The sequence below is a fragment of the Grus americana genome, unplaced genomic scaffold (assembly GCF_028858705.1).
Source record: "Grus americana isolate bGruAme1 unplaced genomic scaffold, bGruAme1.mat scaffold_618, whole genome shotgun sequence".
In the NCBI taxonomy this organism is placed as follows: domain Eukaryota; kingdom Metazoa; phylum Chordata; class Aves; order Gruiformes; family Gruidae; genus Grus; species Grus americana.
The window spans coordinates 1,111-19,941 of NW_026561846.1; the positions used below are offsets into that span (position 1 = coordinate 1,111).

Here is an 18,831-nt window from a genome sequence, read left to right on the forward strand (position 1 = left end):
TGGACCATTTGCAACACAATTAATTACCATTCAATCCAAAGGTTCTAGTTATCTTCTTTTTTTTTTTTTTTTTTTTTTAATTTCTTTCCAAATCCCTTCTGGCACAGGTCTGTGGGGTCAGGCAGGTTCATCCCGATCACCCTTTTACCTAAAACTGAGGAATTGAGAGAAAAATGGGGCACTTGAGCCAAGCCGGGGATCGGAGCCCGGTGCCTCAAAATCCCCCGGGACCAGCGCGCGCGGGATCCCGATGGGATGCTCGGAAGCATTGGAGACGTCACCAACCGGCTGCCGGATTTAACAAAGGTTTTATTACGGTTTAGGGAAAGCCGCAGGATCTACAGCGCCCTCGGAGCTGTTTAGAGAGAAAATGAAGCCGGAGAAATGCAGGTTTGAAGGGAAGGCTGATCCGCGGGTGCAAATTTTCGGAGGAGGTGACTGGGAAACACCGAAGGGATTGATTGATGCGGCTGCGTGTGATGGATAAATCCTTCCCGTGGAGCATCCCATCGCTGGCAGTGATGGACGGGTGCAACTATCCCCAGGCTGATGCTGCTGGAAAGCTGATGTTGCCGTTTAATTGTACCTTCAAAATAAAAAGCAAACAACCACCAAACAGTTTCACGGACTAGAAACTCCCCCTAACATCAGTTTAGGAGCTTGGGAACAGCGGATTTTCTCGTTCGCAAAGGAGCAAATGCTTTGCTTCGACGAGACCGCAACGTGGTAATATCCCTGTAAATGCAAACGATCCCGCCGCGTTGAGACTGAAATGAAATGCAAAACGTCAGCACGGAGCACGGCAAGAACAAAACAGCCTCTTCCCATCGTAAATTATCAACTCTCCCCCAAAGCAGCTTAATTTTCCTTGTTTTATTTTATTACGAGTAAACACCAGAGAAGCCCCGTGAGCCAGCAAAAATGAGAAGCAGCGTCAGGCGTAGGAAGCCAGACTCTGACTTTGCACCACACCCGCTGATTTGTGGCTACGTTTTGAAATGATTCCTTTATTTGTTTTTAATGGGCCACGTCTGCTGTTTGGGCTGACTTACGTGAGCGGTGGGAACGCGGCCGGGAAGGGGACGCCACGGGGCTCCTCCTTCGGGGACCTCTTTGCGGAGCTGCCGAATATAAGAAAACAGGTGGAGAGAAAACTTCTAAAACTGCGTTATCGACTGGGATCGTGGCGTGGTGGGAGGTTATTTCCCAGCGTGGTCCCCTTCCCCTCTCCTCTTTTTACCTGTACCGCTTGGTGTTGATGAGCCAGTGCACAAAGTCCTTGGCCTTCATCTTGTCCAGGTAGCGGGTGAAGTCGCTGGTGAAGGTGCCTTCCGAGTGTCGCTTGATGTTGGAGGCGAAGCTTTGGGCGCTTTGGGATTCGTACGACTGCCATCCGCTCGGGAGAGAAGGATGGGGGAAGAAAATGTGGTTTAATGCACATGGTGGCATCCTGCATTGTCCCTGCGGGAGGTGCCCAGAGCGGGGGTTGTGTCCTGTAAAGTACTTTACTGTGTGCAGCATCCTCCAGAAAAGCTCTAATAATAAAGAAAAATAATTTGCAGTCTCGGGAGGGTCTGCCAAGCCAGGCCAGGGTTGTCCCCGACATCATATATACGCACTATCCTATCCCATATTATTTGCCCTACTCCTTGCTCGGCTGTGGTGGGTTCATGCCTGGGAGGGAGGGAGCGTGGTGCCGCCCCGAGGTTTAGATCAACCTCCTCCAGCTCCAGGACAGAGAGCTGACATTGGGGTCCCCCCCTTCCACAAATTCCCCCCGGCAGAAGATCCCCAAAGGATTTTCCTCCCACACAGCTGCCGGCATGGAGCGGGGCTCAGCACCCAGCCCAATGTGTTGGGTTTGTGTGGCAAGGTTTTGGTAGCGGGGGGGGCTACAGGGGTGGCTTCTGTGAGAAGCTGCCAGAAGCTTCCCCTGTGTCTGACAGAGCCAATGGCAGCCGGCTCCAAGATGGACCCGCCCCTGGCCAAGGCCGAGCCAATCAGCGCCTCTGTGAGAACATATTTAAGAAGGAAAAAAAACCAGTTAGAGAGAGCTTTTGCAGCGGGAGAGAGGAGTGAGAAGCTGTAAGAAACTCTGCAGACACCCAGGTCAGTGCAGAAGGAGGGGCAGGAGGTGCTCCAGGCACCGGAGCAGAGATCCCCCTGCAGCCCATGGTGAAGGCCATGGTGAAGCAGGCTGTCCCCCTGCAGCCCATGGAGGAAGGATGAGGGGGGCAGAGATTCCCCTGCAGCCCATGGAGGAAGGATGAGGGGGTGCAGAGATTCCCCCTGCAGCCCATGGAGGAAGGATGAGGGGGTGCAGAGATTCCCCTGCAGCCATGGAGGAAGGATGAGGGGGTGCAGAGATTCCCCTGCAGCCCATGGAGGAAGGATGAGGGGGTGCAGAGATTCCCCCTGCAGCCGTGGAGGACCCCACGCCGGAGCAGGTGGAGGCCTGAAGGAGGCCGTGGCCCGTGGGAAGCCCACGCTGGATCAAGTTGCTGGCAGGACCTGTGGACCCGTGGAGAGAGGAGCCCACGCCGGAGCAGGTTTGCTGGCAGGACTTGTGACCCCGTGGGGGACCCACGCTGGAGCAGTTTGCTCCTGAAGGTCTGCACCCCGTGGGAGAGACCACGCTGGAGCAGTTCGTGAAGGACTGTAGCCCGTGGGAGAGGCTCCATGTAGGAGCAGGGGAACGATGAGAGGAGTCCTCCCCGTGAGGAGGAAGAAGCGGCAGACTCAAAGATTAATTAGAGTTGTACATTTTTTATCTTTGCTGGATGCCTTCGCAGTTCAGGGGGAGTAAAATGCCACCCCCACCCCCCCTCATTTGCTGAAACTTTGGCTTTTGTTTGCCTGTCACCACGCACTTTCATTGCTCTGGTTTAAATTCTTTGGTGGCATCTCCGTGTGAGGCTCGCTGCGATTTCGGGGATGCTGTGGTGGCCGGGGAAGGGCGATGGGATGCTCGGAGCATCTCGCCACGGACCGGAGGTCCCCACTTGTCCCGTTTCCTCCCACGTTTGCTCCTGAAGCTTTAAAACTTAATAATATAAAAGCAGCGGGGGATCTGAGCCGCCCCGTAACGGGTATTTTCCCAAGGGTTTGCGCCTCAGTCGTATGTTGGCAGCTTGTGCTGTGAAACACACCAAAACGCCGCTTATGCCTTTCGCCCCGGCGTTTACACCCCATTTCTCTCCTCCGGGTAGGTTTGGTTCAAAACAGAGCTGGTTTCTTCCCCATCCACTAAGTTTTCCAAGCAGGATGAGTTTTGGGGTTGCGTGGCTTTAAATAACCGCCCATGCCCAAGATTCCGATTCCAAGAAACGGTCACTTTTTGTGTACCTGGAGTTGGTACACAGCGGGCGACACTGAGCTCCTCTCGGTGAGGGTTACTGCGGTGTCCTGGGGGGGTCTAACCCCCTTGATTGATCCCCAAAACCCCAAAACCGCTGACCGACGTCAGGATGAGCCAGGACGAGGGTTACAAAATGACGCTGCTGGAAGAGTTACAGGTAGGGGCTCTGCCGAGGGGCCCAACGTCCCCGATGCCCCCCCCCCCGCCCCAAACGGTTGGAAACCTCTCCCCGAAATCCCGTCGGCATTTCCCCGGAGCGCAGAGGGATGCGGAGGGGGGAGATGCTTTGTGCCGGGGAGGGCTCCCGGCGGCAGGTTCAGCGTCGTTGGTCGGAGTACAGGGGCAAAACGGTTTCTAAGAGAGACGGAGACTTTCCCCGTGTCACCCGCGGGGTGTTTGACTCCCAAACCGCCCCGTGTATTCCCACTCCAACACCCACCTAATGCGCTCGAGCTTGTGATTTCGTTTAAATCGCGATTTTTTTTTTTTTTAACTGCGATTTTTTTTTTGAAACCGCGATTTTTTCTTTAAACAGCGATTTTTTTTTTTTAAATTGCAATTTAAAGCGATTTTATTAAGCCCTTTCATCCCATACCTTTTCCCGGCTTGGGGTTTGGAGTTTCTTGGGGTTGGTTTTTTTGGGGATTTTTTTTTTTTTTTGGCAAAACCAAAGGGGAGCAGGATGCATTTTTGCTAAGAGGGGACGGAGGGTGGCGGAGGCCGTCATCGGAGAGAGGACAGGAAAGCCACGGGCGCGTGATAATCCGGCTGCCGGGTTACGTGGGCGAGTCCCGGGAGCTGGCGGGGAGTTAGCAACAGGTCGGCTCTGAAATTAATACTCGGGGACCAGCAAACTCGTTTCCAGACAGGAGCGTTTCTTCCTCTTGTTCGTTAAATTAACTGGTGCCTTTCCTGAGCATCGCTGCTGCGCGGTGGCAGGTGATGCTGTTCAGTCGAAGCAGGAATTTGGGGGATAAAAAGCAGATTTCACGTTAGTGTTTGCAGCTTAAATCGTAACAAGTTATTTATTCTCTGGCTTTGGGTTTGTTGTTTTTTTTTTTTTAATTAAGTCTTTTTGATTAATGCATCATCATTAGTACAACGGGCAGCATCTGCCAGCGCAGCGTTTGAAGTTTTATTTTAAATTATGGGTTTGGTTCTTTTGGGCTGTTTCCCAGTGCCCGGTGTAGCTCTTGCTTCTTGAATTTCGTCCAACAGCCCTGACAGTTCCCCAAGTTTTCTTGGTGTTTTGCTCTTCTTCAAACTTCGGTTTCAGAAATCGAGCAACTGGGTGCAATCTCGGAGGGGTTTTTTGGGTTTTTTTTTGTGTTTGAACGATGCTACGGGCTGTTTTATTGGGTTATGGGAAGAGAAACCTCCTCCAAGTCCGTGCTTTTAGGGCTGTGCCTGGAGGAGGAGGCACGCGGAGGCGTGATGCTCGTGGATTTGGGTGGACGCGGGGGTGGACGATGGCCGGGAGGACGTAAGGGAGCTCTGCGCAACTTTTCCCTTCTCCTTTCTAAACAGGGAGATGACGAAGAGGCAGTGATTGACCAAGGAAGAACGAGCAACGTCGTCAATATTCACTATGAGAAGGAGGAGTTGGAAGGTGAGTCTCTGCTGAGATCCCGGTAGAGGAGCCGCCAGCCCAGCGCCTTTTCCCGTCGCACAAAGTCCCTGCGACGTCCCTTGCTTGGCATTTTAGATGATCGGGAACCATCACTTGTTGTTGCTCTCTCGTTGCAAAGTTTGAGTAAAATAGGCTTGGGAAAAAAGGGCAGGTCTGTGACGTTCAGGGATCCAGTTAAAAGAAAATTAAGAGAAGTTGGTGTTTCCTCCTGGGGTGGCTGCACTGATTTAATTGCAGCATCTGCGTCAAGCGTCTCCGCGGTATCGAGAACGATGCAAACGCCGCTTTTTTGCAGGCCACCGGACCCTGTACGTGGGCGTGCGGATGCCGCTGGTGAGGCAAAGCCACCGGCATCACCGTCCCCACAGCCAGAAGCATCGGGAACGGGAGAAGGACTCTGCCCCGACGGAGCAGGGCTACCACTGTAAGTCCCGCCGCAGCGTTCACTGAACTCCTCGGGGCTACGTGGGTGCTGGGGTCTTCTGCAAGCAGGTCCCCGTGCCGGTTTGAGTGGCTTGCTGTTCCTCCGAGGGAAAGCGGCATCATTTAGCAGGACCCTCTCTCTTTTCCCAAACTTTCCTCTTTCTTCTCTTTTTTTTTTTTTTTTTTATTTTTTTTTAAGACAGTTAAATGCATAAAGGATTTAGGCTCGCCTTCCTCAGAGGGATCCTGGCTTTAAAAATGGAACTGTGGGGAAGGGAAGGTGCCCATGCTTATGCAGAGGTGGATTAGATGCTTCTCCTTCTCTGGGGCTCTGTGCAAGCCTGGACAGAGCCAGGGCAGAGGGGCCAGCCCGATGTTTATGGTGCCGATCGATGCCCGCTTTGCCTATGAGCGTGACGGGCCGTATTCGGGCACGGTAACGGGACGGGGCTTTGCCTTCTGCCCCCAGACACTCCGTCCCAGCGAGTGCAGTTCATCCTCGGGACCGAGGAGGACGAGCAGCACGTTCCCCATGACTTGTTCACCGAGCTGGATGAGATCTGCGTGAAAGAGGGTGAAGATGCCGAGTGGAAGGAAACGGCAAGGTAAATCCCCGCTGCCGGCCGCGGTGGGAGAGGAGTCCCCTCGCCGGCAGCACCCGCGGGCTCTGCTTTCCGCTCTCCGGGACTTTGGCAAAGCTTTTGCAGGTGCCGATGCGAGGAGCCTTCTCTCGCCGCCCTGTAGCTCTGTTAAAGGGGTTGCGGAGCTGAGGCCGTTTCCTCGCAATGGGGCTGATCGCGCCTGATGTCCGCAGGTGGCTGAAGTTTGAGGAGGACGTGGAAGACGGCGGCGAGCGCTGGAGCAAGCCCTACGTGGCCACGCTGTCCTTGCACAGCCTCTCTGAGCTGAGGAGTTGCATCATCAACGGGACGGTGCTGCTGGACATTTGTGCCAACAGCATCGAAGAGATTGCAGGTACCGCGCGCGGCGCGTCTCTGCGGGAACGGCCGAGCTCGGTTTGCCGCGGTGCCCTCCGCTCCCGAATCAAACCCTGCCCCAACGGCGCGTCCTTTTCCAGAAACCCCGCTGTGTTTTTAAGTTGGTTTTGGATGCAGGCTGGGCGTGCAACAGTCACACCAGCTTTTTCTGGTGTGTTTTTTCCATTTTTTTTTTTTTGAATGTGTAGAGTCAGACAGAAAGGCCAGACGGGGCAAGAAAATTGCATTATTTCGAATGGGAAATAATTATCTTAGCAGAGTGATGAATAAGCACTTTGCTCGTGTTTTTTAGCAAAAGAAACTTCTTGCTTTCGCTGCAAAGGCTGAACTGTATTAAAATGTCTTGCTAAGCAAGGCTGGGCCTGTGTCAGGGGATCCTGCGTGGCACAGCCTTCCCCCGGGGGCTTCGGGGCTTGGGACCTGGGGGGGTTTCTGCTCTGATGGCTTCGTTTCCCTTTGCCATCCCCAGATATGATCCTGGGCCCGCAAGACCAGTCCACGGAGTTTGACGAGCATGTGCGGGCAAAAGTTCGAGAAGTCCTACTGAAGAAGCATCACCATCAGAATGAGAAGAAAAGAAACAACCTTCTTCCCATTGTCCGCTCGTTTGCTGATGTGAGCAAGAAGCAGTCAGACCTGCACCTCCTTGACAAGCCAGGTGAGGGTTCCTGCAGGGTTTGGCACCAGGTGAGGGTTCCTGCAGGGCTCTGGTCCCATTCGACTTGTCCTGGCAGAGGAGAAGCATCCCAATTGCTCCTTGTCCGTCTTTCTGAGTGTCTTTCTTTTTCCTACCAGCCCAAACACTCACCCCGCATCCTTGTCCTACCACTGCAGAAGCTAAAAATGGGGTGAACCACGAGAGCAACACGATGGACTTAAGCAAGGTGAGACGCTCGTAGCTATCTTATGCCTTTAGGGCCAGATTTGGTCTTGCAAATTTGGCTGCAGAGTGCTGAGGGCTTTGCTTTTGGGGTATTTGCCTGAAAATCGCTTGTTGTGCCTAGGCGCAGCTGCATTTCATGAAGAAAATTCCCACCGGGGCTGAAGCATCCAACGTGCTCGTAGGAGAGCTGGATTTCCTTCGCCAGCCCATCGTGGCATTTGTCCGCCTGACCCCGGCTGTCCTCCTCTCGGGCATGACGGAAGTTCCCATCCCAACAAGGTCTGAACGAGAAGCACAAAGATTTTATTTCAAAAAACCCCCACCCAACAAAAGAACATCAAGGTGCATGCATCAGTTTGGCGTCCCAAGGGAACAAGGGCAGGGGGAGCGAGGACATTTCTCCCACTCGCATCCCTTCCCTGCTGTGTCTTTCAAACCCCTTGGCCAATTTTAATGAAAATTGGCCCAAAAATTAAATTTGCCATCGGTTTTGGTGAATTTCAAATTCCTGGCGGAGTCGGTGAGCCTACGTGTCCCCTCTGGAGCTGCGCTCGGGGCTGGGGGCTCCCAGGGATTTCCTTGGGTGTCCTTTGAGCAAGGACACGTTCTTCTCGCTCATTGTGTTTTTCTTGCCCAGGTTCCTGTTTGTTTTGCTTGGACCAGAAGGCAAAGCCCATCAGTACCATGAGATCGGCAGGTCCATGGCTACTATCATGACGGATGAGGTGCGAGAAGAGAGAATTCCGGGTCATTTTTGGTTTTCTTCAGCTCTCTGCAGTAGTGAGGAAGAGGATTTGCTTCCCAACTGCCCACAGCTCTCCAGATAGCCCACCCCTCGTTCACACGCCGAAGCAAACGCACGGATTTGTATCACCCCACCTCTTGGAGGTTGAAATCCCACCCGGTGTGCATCCTGCACCTCCCCGGGGTCCCCAGCACCCTGTCCCCAGTGGTGGCGTTGCCAGGGCCAGTGAAACTTCCCCGCTTTGAGCAAAAGGGTATGGTGTGCCATGAGGGATGGGGACCTCGTGGAGGAGATGATTACAAGTACCGTGATGGACAGATTTTTCCATTTGGGGGAATATTTCCTGCCATTACAAGCAGGAAATTTGGGGAAAATGATCTTGCATTTAGCCAGGAGCTTACTGTAGTGCTTAGGACATCGGAGATGGGTTGTCCTCTGAGCAGGTTGTCTCCTGTCGGCAGGTTTTCCGTGACGTTGCCTATAAAGCCAAGAACCGGGCTGACCTCGTGGCCGGCATCGACGAGTTTCTGGATCAGGTCACGGTCTTGCCGCCAGGAGAATGGGATCCATCGATCCGAATCGAGCCCCCGAAAAACGTCCCTTCGCAGGTGGGTGCTGCGGCGGAGGGAGGCGCGAGGGGGACGGGCAGGCCAGCGGCCGGCCGGCCGGGGATGCTGTTCTGGGACCCAGATTCACCAGGTCCCAGTTTGACGCAGTCACATACCCAGACCAGAAGCCCAACAAGCCAGTGGTTACGAATCCATAGCTTTGGCTTATTTCCTTTTTAACAGGGAAAAAGGAAGATGCCAGGAGCTCTCGATGACAGTGCTTCTCACAGCAAGCCAGAGAAACACAGTGGTCCTGAACTGGAGCGCACGGGAAGGTGTGAGCTTTAATAGTTTGTGGGGTTTGTTGTTTGTTTTTTTTTTTTCTCTTTGCCTCTAGAATCGGAGCGTGCACCTTCCCTTGTAGCAGTTTTCTGGGGTTAGTTGGTTCAGTGAAGGGGCTTCACATTACCAGCTCGGTCCCCTGGGCTGGGCAGGTGAGATCTGGGCAGCTGGGCTCAGCCACAGCACCACTGCAGACAGATTTTCTTGATTTGGGGTGGAAGCAGCTGTGTAAATACCTCCAGGGAGAGCTCTGCTGCTTCTCCAAGCAAGGGACAGTTGCAGTAAGAGGGGATGGGCTTTCAGGTTTGGTCCTTTTTCTTTTTGTTGGAGGGGTTTTTTGTGCTTGCTTGGTTTCTGCCGGGTATAAAACGGCCGAAGGAGACTGCTGCTGGTTAGCAATGAAGGTTACTGTCTGCTTGGGCTTGTCCTTCTGCAGCAAAACCCCCTCTGTGTGGTCTTGCAGGGAAACAGTCTATTTGTTTTTCCTTCCTCCAGGCACTTTGGAGGTTTGATCCTGGACGTGAAGCGCAAAGCCCCGTGGTTCTGGAGCGACTTTCGGGATGGTCTGAGCCTGCAGTGTCTGGCGTCCTTCCTCTTCCTCTTCTGTGCCTGCATGTCCCCTGTCATCACCTTCGGGGGACTGCTGGGGGAGGCGACCGACGGCCACATCGTGAGCAGCTCTCTTGGGTGGCGTGGGGGAGCGCAAAACTCATGCAAAATCTTCGCTGCAGTGAATTTGCTTTGGGTTTTTTCTTCTTTTTCCCATTGATTTATTTCCTCGCTGCTGCCTCTTCCCTGGACAGAGTGCCATGGAGTCACTGCTGGGCGCATCCATGACCGGCGTGGTGTATTCCCTCTTTGCTGGCCAACCTCTCACCATCCTCGGCAGCACTGGACCCGTCCTCGTGTTCGAAAAGATCCTCTACAAATTCTGCAAGTAAGGCCGGCTGCCGCGGCCGAGTGCCGCGAGAGCCTTCAGGAGGCAGTGGTGGAGAAAAGATGTTTTTCTCGACTTTTTCTCAGTGAGAGTTGTTAGATTTCAGTTGTTTTCTGTGTCGCAGACGTTGCACGCTGCTGCTTTAGTATGTGATGGTGCAAGAGCCCTTGGTCTCTGAAGGATGGATGAGGTTGTTTGGGGTTTTTAGGGTTAAAATGAAGCAGGAAGAGGAGAAGCCATAAGGATGGGGATCCTTGTGTTGTGATGACTTTGATGTGAGATGAGACACCCTGATTGCAATTCAATTTATTCTTCAGCCCCAGCTTGCTGGTAGCAGGTGACTGGGTGCAAAATCAGCCGGGGTTTTGGTGTTAGGGCATGGGGGTGATGTGGGAGGACACCACCTTCCACAAAGGGCCCTGACCTCAATTAGCCTCCAAGGCCTTAACACAAGCTAATTGTTAAATAACAATCATGAAATAATTGGCCTCTCCTCCTGCAGGTCCGCACCCTGCACCGCAGCCCCAAGGCTGTCTGTAGTAGGACATGGAAAGTGCATTTACCATCTGCAGCCTTGACGTGCTCCTAAATTGCTCGTGATTTTCCCCGAAGGAAGGCACGGCTCGGCGCCTCTTCCTGGCCTTTCCAGCCTTTGTTTGATTTTGGTTTCCCAGGGAGTACGCGCTCTCCTATCTCTCTCTGCGGGCCTGCATCGGGCTGTGGACTGCCTTCTTCTGCATAGTGCTGGTGGCCACCGACGCCAGCTGTTTGGTGTGCTACATCACCCGCTTCACCGAAGAAGCCTTCGCCTCCCTCATCTGCATCATCTTCATCTACGAGGCTCTGGAGAAGCTGAGTCACCTGCGAGAGACCTACCCTGTGCACATGCACAGCAAGCTCGACTTCCTCACCGTCTACTAGTGAGTTTTTTTTTTCCTCCTAAAAGGCTGCTGCCCCTTGGCAGGAGCTCAGGGCTGCACCTCCATTGCCTTTCCCTCACCCTCGTCTTGGCTTTTCTCCTCCCAGCTGTAAGTGTGAGGCACCAAGCCATCCCAGCAACGCAACCCTGCGTTTCTGGGAGAGCAACGAGATCAACGTGTCTGGCATCGCCTGGGAAAACCTCACGGTGACTGTAAGTGCCCCAAGCCACTACTTCCGCGGCCGCGGGGTCCAGGGGCGTTCACATTTTGCAAAAGTCAGAGCCCTTCGGGTGATGAGGGGCTTCAGACTGTGCTAGTGCTGCTCTGCAAAGGCATTCTTTAAATCTAACGTGTGGTTTTAACCCGCTTGGTCCTGGGAAGGAGAGTCCACCTTGTCCCCCCAACATCGTGGGTAATAACTGTCCTCCTTGACCCTGTCGCAGGACAATTTTTCTGACCAGGAGCAAGGTTAAGTGGGTGGTTTGATTCTTGTAGAAGTTGGAGGACTTAAGTTCCTGCTTGAAGGTAGTCCTTAGCTTCCTTAATTGGTTCCTAAGAACTCCAGTCCTTGCTTGCTTACTCAGCACTGTCTGTAGGTCCATGCATAAATTTGCACGTCTGAGCAGCCTCTCGGGCTGCTGTTGCTGGAAGCAAAGCCCAGGCATAGGATGGGAGGCTCTTCAGGACATCTTCATCCCCTCTTGGCCGTGTCCTGGGAGCCCTTCGCTGGGAAGGGACGATTCGTCTCTTCTCCTTTCCTTCCGCGGTTGTCTTAGCCCTCCTTCCCTGCTCCCTCTTTCTCTATCCCCAAGAACTTCCAGTGTTTCCTTCCCCTCTTGGCGTCTTCTTCAGCCACGGTTGCCTGCCATTCGAGCGGAGGATGTGCCATGGGTCTGTGATATGGTGTCCCATCACATCTCGCCTCTCCGCTCTCCTCTGTGCGGTTCGATGTGTCACTTGTTCAGCTGCTGCTCATTCAATATAAATCTCCGTCAGCAGCAGCAGCAGCAGCAGCAGTTACAAGGTCATGGATCTTGGACCAAGATCCTCAAAAGCCCCGAGTTATCCCAGGTTTCCTTGCCGCACGTGCACTACCTTTGTGTCCTGACGCTCTGTTTCTCCAGGAATGTCGGTATTTGCATGGAGAGTTTCACGGACCTGCCTGTGGACGCAACGGCCCCTACGCGCCTAATGTCCTCTTCTGGTGCTGCATCCTCTTCTTCTCCACCTTTGTCCTGTCGAGCTTATTGAAGAAGTTTAAAAGCAGCCGTTACTTCCCAACCAGAGTAGGTAGAAGATGGTGGCCGGCAGCAGTCTCCACACTCATTTCCCAAAATGGCTTTCCCGGAGCGCTAAGCGGTATTTGCCACCGCTTGGTCAAGCTGGGAAACATTGACCTTGAAGGCCAAACTCTCCAGCAGCTTGGATGTCCCTCCCTCGTTTCCATGAGTGCTAAACGACCGCGGCGTTTCCCACCTGCCTCGCGACCTGCCCCCGAGCGATATTTTGCTCAGGCAGTGGGAAAAGAGGTCTTCCAAAGTTGTGGGGGTTTATTTGCCTTTTTTTTTTTTTTTTTTTTTACCTTCTGTGCATTATGCTCAAGGGGAAAGTTGGTTCAAATGAGGAGCTGCCATAGGAAAAGACACTTTTTCTTCCTTTTGAGGAACATACGATGCCTCAGTGCGCCTTATTCCCATTTTAGCTGTGAGCGTGGCTGCAGTGGCAGCCATCTGCTTCCTTATTTTTTAATATTTTTTTTACTTAAGGTTTGAATTCAAACAACCCTCTTCCACCTAATTAAACTCTTTTTTTTTTTATTGTCTGACACCAGCTCTCACAGAGACAAGCACAGCAACAGTAGCTAACCAAGGGATTTGGCTGCATGTCCTCAGAGTGGTGGGATTTTGTTAACCAGCCTTAATGTTGTTGATGTCTCTCATTTTTCCATCTCATGTTGCGGCCCCCTTTGCGATGCCCCTTTCAGCTCTGGTTTCTTGCCCCAGGTGCGGTCCACAATAAGTGACTTTGCTGTTTTCCTCACCATCGTCATCATGGTGCTCATTGACTTCATGACTGGGATCCCGTCACCGAAGCTCCACATCCCCCATATGTTCAAGGTAGGGGGGGTGTTGTGGCACGGAGCGGGTTTCACCGGGGCAGGACAGGGCTGAGTCTGGAGGAGATGCTGGTGGTGTGACCATCTCCTCCTCCACCTCCAAGTGCATCGTTTCCTCCTGGAAATGAGAAGACAGCCCCAAAACTAGGTACCTGCAGGAGAAATAGCTACAGGTGCTTGCAAAGAGGATGCTGGCACTGCTGAGCCCCGGGGTGACGTGAAACCAGGGCTGGGAGATGCTGTGACACGGGGATGGAGGGGAAAATCCAAGCCGGTGAAGTAGCTGGGCTGGGAGACGAGGCTGATGTGTGTGCTTTGTTGCAGCCTACCAGAGACGACCGCGGGTGGTTCATCAACCCCATAGGACCCAACCCTTGGTGGACGGTGGTGGCTGCGCTCATCCCAGCTCTGCTTTGCACCATCTTGATATTCATGGACCAGCAGATCACGGCTCTTATCGTGAACAGGAAGGAGCACAGGCTGAAGGTAAGGGGCTGCAGGAGACAACCCCATCCGCAACCCGCTCTGGGCTGCAGGTACGGGGAGAAGCTCCAATTCCAAATGCCTTGTGAAGGCATTGGTTTGGAACAACGTCAGGCAGCGTGGCAAGATGGTCTCCTGGCTTAATGATGACACAGGGAGCAAACGACAACAGGGGAGTTCAGATGAGCAATCTTTCGGAGGAGCATATTAAGCTTAGAGCGTTGTAGAAGCACGCTTTTGTTTTAAAATGTCAGCAGCAGCTGGGGAACGAATCATTTTGATGTGCTGCCAGGCATAACTGAGAGTCATATCTTACTCGCAAGTGGTAGAAATGTCTTTATGAATGAAAAATAGTAAGGTGGTTTTTTGGTTGAGAAGTAGATACAAACTCCCCAAATCCACTTTGTCTGAACTGCTGCCGGATTGTCATGCAAGGTGCTTGCGCAAAGACTGGATACATCCTTATTTGTTTCCAGTTCGTGTTTTAAATTTTCAAGACGTCGACTTGAGCTCAAACAGGGTTGTTTGGGTCTGACTTGCGACGTTGTCCTTGCTCTTGTCCCGTGAGATGCTCTGTTTCTTGTTTCGCTCCGCGCAGAAAGGATGCGGGTACCACCTGGACCTCTTCATGGTGGCCGTGATGCTGGGGGTGTGCTCCGTGATGGGGCTGCCGTGGTTTGTGGCTGCGACCGTCCTGTCCATCACCCACGTGAATAGCCTCAAAGTAGAGTCTGGCTGCTCAGCTCCAGGAGAACAGCCCAAGTTTCTGGGGATACGAGAGCAGAGAGTCACTGGCTTGATGATCTTTGTGCTCATGGGCTGCTCATTCTTCTTCACTTCGGTGTTAAAGGTAAGAGGAAAATGGAAACCACCCAACAACCGCGAGCTTTTTGGAGGTTATGCAAAACTAGTCCCCTTTCTCCAGGCCTGAGTAGCTGTGGAGCAGAGGAGGAGGTGATCCCAAACCTTGGGGCTCGATCCGTGGTGGGAACCACCCTCGGTTGCACTTTCCAGCCCTTCAGACCCCAGTTTGGCACGCTCGAGCCAAGCGAGCAAGCCAACTGCTTGGATTTTCAGATGTCTTTCAGGCCCACCCGTGTTTATGGGTTACGATGAAGCGTATTTAGAGCAGTACCTCTGCTCTTTCAACCAGGCAGCACGTTACCGGTTGCAATTTGTTCCCCCAGATGCCTCGGAACAGCCGTTCCCAGTAGCTAAACGCGCTGAAATCGTCCCTGTGGGCTTCCTTGCGTGTTGCCACAAGAACACGTACAAATGTTTTTCTACCGTCGCAGAACGCGGCATATGGTAGCATGGGCGAAATCACCTATTTTCCTCCAACCTTTCTGGAAAACAGGATTATTCTGATGAAGTGTAACTCAAAAGCTCAGCCTAAAGCAGAGCATTAAATCATTCGCACGCACAAAATCTCTGATGGTTAAAATGCGACACCTCTCTAACCCTGTGGAAGCTGGAAGGCTTTAGGCAATTTTAGGCAGGGACTGTAGAAGAGAGCGGTAATACTGAAAATGCAATTTGAAAACAAGAATGCACTAACTTCTGTATTTATTTTTGGAGTTTATACCAATGCCTGTGCTTTATGGCGTCTTTCTCTACATGGGTGTGTCGTCGCTCAGAGGAATTCAGGTACGGCCTCTTTTACAGCGTGTTGGGTCCCTGGTATTTCATCTCTATAGAAGCAGGTAAAAAAAGCAGTGGCATGGGGGGAAAAACCCCTCTCCGAAAGCAAGCGATCAAAATATTTTGTGTAAGAAAAAGATTGGAGGAGGCACAGGAGGTGTATAGGGCCGGGAGGACCGGGCAAGTTCAGGGCAGGTTACGGGAAAATGGGGGAATTCAGCGCGAAGGGAAGGCGATTTCTGTGGCTGGTGGAAATCCTTGCTGGGGGATTCAGCGTGCTGAGAAACGCTGAGAACAGAATAACGGGGAATAATTGCAGTTCGGTGGGCAGCTCTCGCGGGCAAGCCGGTTTATAGATGGAGCGGAGGGAAAATTGGGTGCTGCTCGCAGAGGAACGCGGTGGGATCCAGGATTTCTCATTGCAAGTGAGATCCTGAACACTCCCTCCGCGTCTCCCCGGGGCCAGAAACTTCTCACTGTTATTTTACAGTTCTTCGATCGCTTGAAGCTGTTTGGGATGCCGGCGAAACACCAGCCGGATTTCATCTACCTGCGGCACGTCCCCTTGCGAAAGGTGCATTGCTTCACCATGATCCAGCTGATCTGCCTCGTCCTGCTCTGGGCCATCAAGGTGTCGCGTGCCGCCATCATCTTCCCCATGATGGTAAGAGCCGGTGCTGCTCGGCGTCGGGGTGTTTGTAGCGTCGGAGCGAGCTGTGGCATCATCTCTGACCTCGCTGCACCTTCCCTCTTATTCGTGAAGGTTTTGGCTCTCGTTTTTGTCCGGAAAGTGATGGATTTCTGCTTCTCGAAGCGAGAGCTCAGCTTTCTGGATGACCTTATGCCAGAAAGCAAGCAGAAGAAGTTGGACGATGCCAAAAATGAAGCCGAAGAAGAAGAGGTGAAGCTTGCTGGGTGCTCGGGGCCGGGCGTCTCCCTCGGGCTGTGAGATTGCCTCTTTCTGCCACAGCTCGTCTTTAAATGTCGGGGCAAGATCAGAACTAAACAGAAACGGATCCTAATAGCCTGGATCACACATCGTAACCTTTTATCCTAAATTAGCAGTGAGCTTAACACTTGACTAGAGGTATAATTTTAAAAATGAGTCCTATAATAAAGATTTATTATTATTATTATTATACCCTGCTGCACTGATAGCTAAAGCTGCCGCAGGTCAGGAGGAGAGGACAGCGTGCAACGTCTTTACTGGGTGCTGAGTTTATCTCCGCTTTGATTAAAGACCGAGAACTTGATTTGTCCCTTTTCCGTCAGGAGTCCCAGAAGGTGATGGAAGCTGCTGCTGCAAATTGGGTTCAACTGAAAGTGGGGAAGACCAGCGACTTGGATATCCCACAGCAAAGCAGCGACAGGTAAAGTGCCACCAAGCGCCAGGACCCCCGGCAAGATTCGTTTGAAGGTGTTTGGCACCGTCTTTATCGAGCGTCCCTCAGTAAAGCGGTCCGCTCGGCGGGAAAATCAAATTTCTGGGCAGGGCTGCCGGAGGCGATGGCGGGGCTCTGCCCCTGCGCAGAGCGGCTGCACAACTCCCATTTAACCCCCAAAACTTGCATCATCAGTGACTTTAGGGTAGCAGGAGATCCTCATATTTAAGAAAGAGGTGGTGTAGGCACGACCTGTAGCAGCAGTGGCTTAGGAGCCCGCTCCAGGGCTAAACGCCAGCAAGAGCCTTTGCCTGGAGCTGTTGTTCTACAGGCTTGCCTCCCGCAACTCCTCATCCAGCAAAACCTCCGGTGCTTACGCTGAGCTTTGGTTCCTGGGCCCCCCTGGTCCTCTTGCTGGTGCTAACGCACTTGGCGGCAGCAGTTCCCGTAATCACGGATTGCTATGTAAAATATTTATTGCAGGACCGATCCTTCCGAGATTAATATCTGGGATGAAATGTCGAAAACGACTGTGTGGAAGACTCTCCCTATGAACACAGAAACAGTCTGAATTTGGGGAGGAAAAAGGTAAAGGACCGCATGCGAGCGTGACGAGACGCGCGCGTACGGTTTTCCCGTGCTTCGGCCGGCAATGCTGAGCAAACGAGCAGCGGCGAGGACGGTGGCACGCCAGCCAGCTCCTCTCTGCCGCGGTGGTCCCACGAACGGGGCTCAAACCCCATCATCCACTGATGATGCTCTCCCTTTTTTTTTTTTTTCATTCTTCCCCCTCCCCAGTTTTCATGTTTAGGAATCTTGACTTTGAAGGAGAGGAGCGAGAACGTGACTCAGGGATGTGCCAACGCGGACACGGGGAGAAACTGCTTTTTTTTTTTTCCAGTTGGAGGATTCCCATGAAAGCCATGCAGACGTCTTCAGTTATCCTTGGTGTGCTTCAGGCATTCAGTATCTCTAGACCAGCAAACTGAGGTGCACATCACGGTCAATGGGAGTTCGGTGTTGTTGAGCCTCCGTGTGTACGTGCGTGTGTTTGTTGCAGTTGCGTAGTGGTAGAGGGACTGCTAGCGCTTTATCATTCAGTGCTATTTTTTTAATATCTAATTCCTCCTCTCCTTTCTCTTTTTTTTTCCAAATATAAACTCATGTTTATGTTCCAAATAGTTTTCTGTTATACTTGACGCCTTCTCCGTTTTCTTCTTTATCACGGCCGGGTTTTTGGTCTGGTTTGGGGTCCAGGCTTTCGTTCACTCCTACGTCCCTTACAGGTAGGAGAGGGATGTCCTGCCTGGCGGGGCAGCCTAAGGAGCGTCCGAGCAGTTGGGCTAAGGCGAAGGAAAAGCGTTTGCTCCCTGCCCTCCAGTTTTACAGCATTTTACTTTATTTTAATTTTCATTTTTATTTTCTTTTTATTTTCTTTTTGACTTTTATTTTTCTTTTATTTTAATTTTTTTTTATTTTTATTTTATTTTAATTTTATTTTTATTGTATTTATTTTCTTTTCCTTTGGCTCTGCCATCAGCCTGGAAGCTGCAAAATGCAGAAATGCCCCTTTCTTGTCCCCTGGCCGTAAACCGAATATAAGGGACCACTTAAAATCGAATACTTTGAATACAGCGTATGGTTTTGGGAAAGGCCAGGTGAGACCTGGGGCTCTGCGTCCCTGGGCTGCCCCCCCCCGTTGTTCCTCCGCTTTCCTTCCTTTTACCTCCCTGGGACTCTAGGGGTTGGTTGTTTTGTTTTTTCTTTTTTCAGCCCTGTCCTTGCAAAGTCTTTTCTCTCGCAGGGTGGGACGAGCTGGGAGGAAAGCGGGAAGCTGCCTTCTCCTCCTCCCTCTCCCTGCCGCTTTGCAGGAACAAGCTGTTCAGCAGAGACGGTTCTCGTGCCCCCTTCACGTTTTGGGGGGGTCCTTGGGCTGCGGCGTCACCCCAGGCACATGCGGTCGAGTCGGGTGGCCCTGGAGCCTGGGAGGAGAGGACAACCCAGAAGAAAAGGTCCCCTTGCAGCCCTGCACCTTGCTGGGGGCTCAGCACCTGCTCCAGGCTCTTGGCGGCTGCGGCCGCTGCCCCGCGCCCAGCTGGGACGGGCGCACGAACCCTCCTGCCATCGGCTTCTCCCATCCGCCGCGGGAACCGTTTTGTGCATCAAACCGACCCAAAGTGACGTGCGGGTGGGGAAAAGAAAATGTGAAATGGCTCTGTAAGGGTGAGAGCGGCACATCACCGAGCAGGGCCAAAATCGGACGCTTTTACGGGATGGGGCTTTGCAAACCGTAGTTTGACGGTTGCCGGCACGGCGGGGTGACCGGTGGAGGGGGAGGAAACTGGTTTAGCTCTTCAAAAAGGAGGCGAGGCCAAAAAAAAAAAGGGGGGTGTGTGTGCTTGGAGGAAGGGAAAGGTGCAAAGCC

The 18,831-nt window shown here is 52.6% G+C and overlaps 1 protein-coding gene across 1 annotated transcript; it reads left to right on the top strand.

Moving 5' to 3' along the window:
• Positions 1 to 4,792: 4,792 nt before the first annotated feature.
• LOC129200877 (electroneutral sodium bicarbonate exchanger 1-like) lies at positions 4,793 to 16,977 on the top strand. Its single transcript, XM_054812125.1, has 23 exons — positions 4,793 to 4,967; positions 5,284 to 5,412; positions 5,881 to 6,016; positions 6,226 to 6,386; positions 6,879 to 7,010; positions 7,184 to 7,293; positions 7,414 to 7,571; positions 7,930 to 8,017; positions 8,499 to 8,645; positions 8,829 to 8,920; positions 9,423 to 9,597; positions 9,731 to 9,864; positions 10,539 to 10,784; positions 10,891 to 10,996; positions 11,909 to 12,070; positions 12,788 to 12,901; positions 13,225 to 13,386; positions 13,982 to 14,233; positions 14,962 to 15,030; positions 15,515 to 15,688; positions 15,788 to 15,925; positions 16,297 to 16,394; positions 16,890 to 16,977. Exons 1-23 carry the CDS (start codon positions 4,793 to 4,795, stop codon positions 16,975 to 16,977), a joined length of 3,246 nt encoding a protein of 1,081 aa, XP_054668100.1.
• The last annotated feature ends 1,854 nt before the right edge of the window (positions 16,978 to 18,831 follow it).

Bases quoted from the DNA above. Each gene is read 5' to 3' on its own strand.
- LOC129200877 (XM_054812125.1), top strand. From the start codon at position 4,793: ATGCTCGTGGATTTGGGTGGACGCGGGGGTGGACGATGGCCGGGAGGA. The intron at 8,018-8,498 runs GTGCGAGAAGAG...TCCTGTCGGCAG, and splicing joins CTACTATCATGACGGATGAG to GTTTTCCGTGACGTTGCCTA. The intron at 10,785-10,890 runs GTGAGTTTTTTT...TTCTCCTCCCAG, and splicing joins GACTTCCTCACCGTCTACTA to CTGTAAGTGTGAGGCACCAA.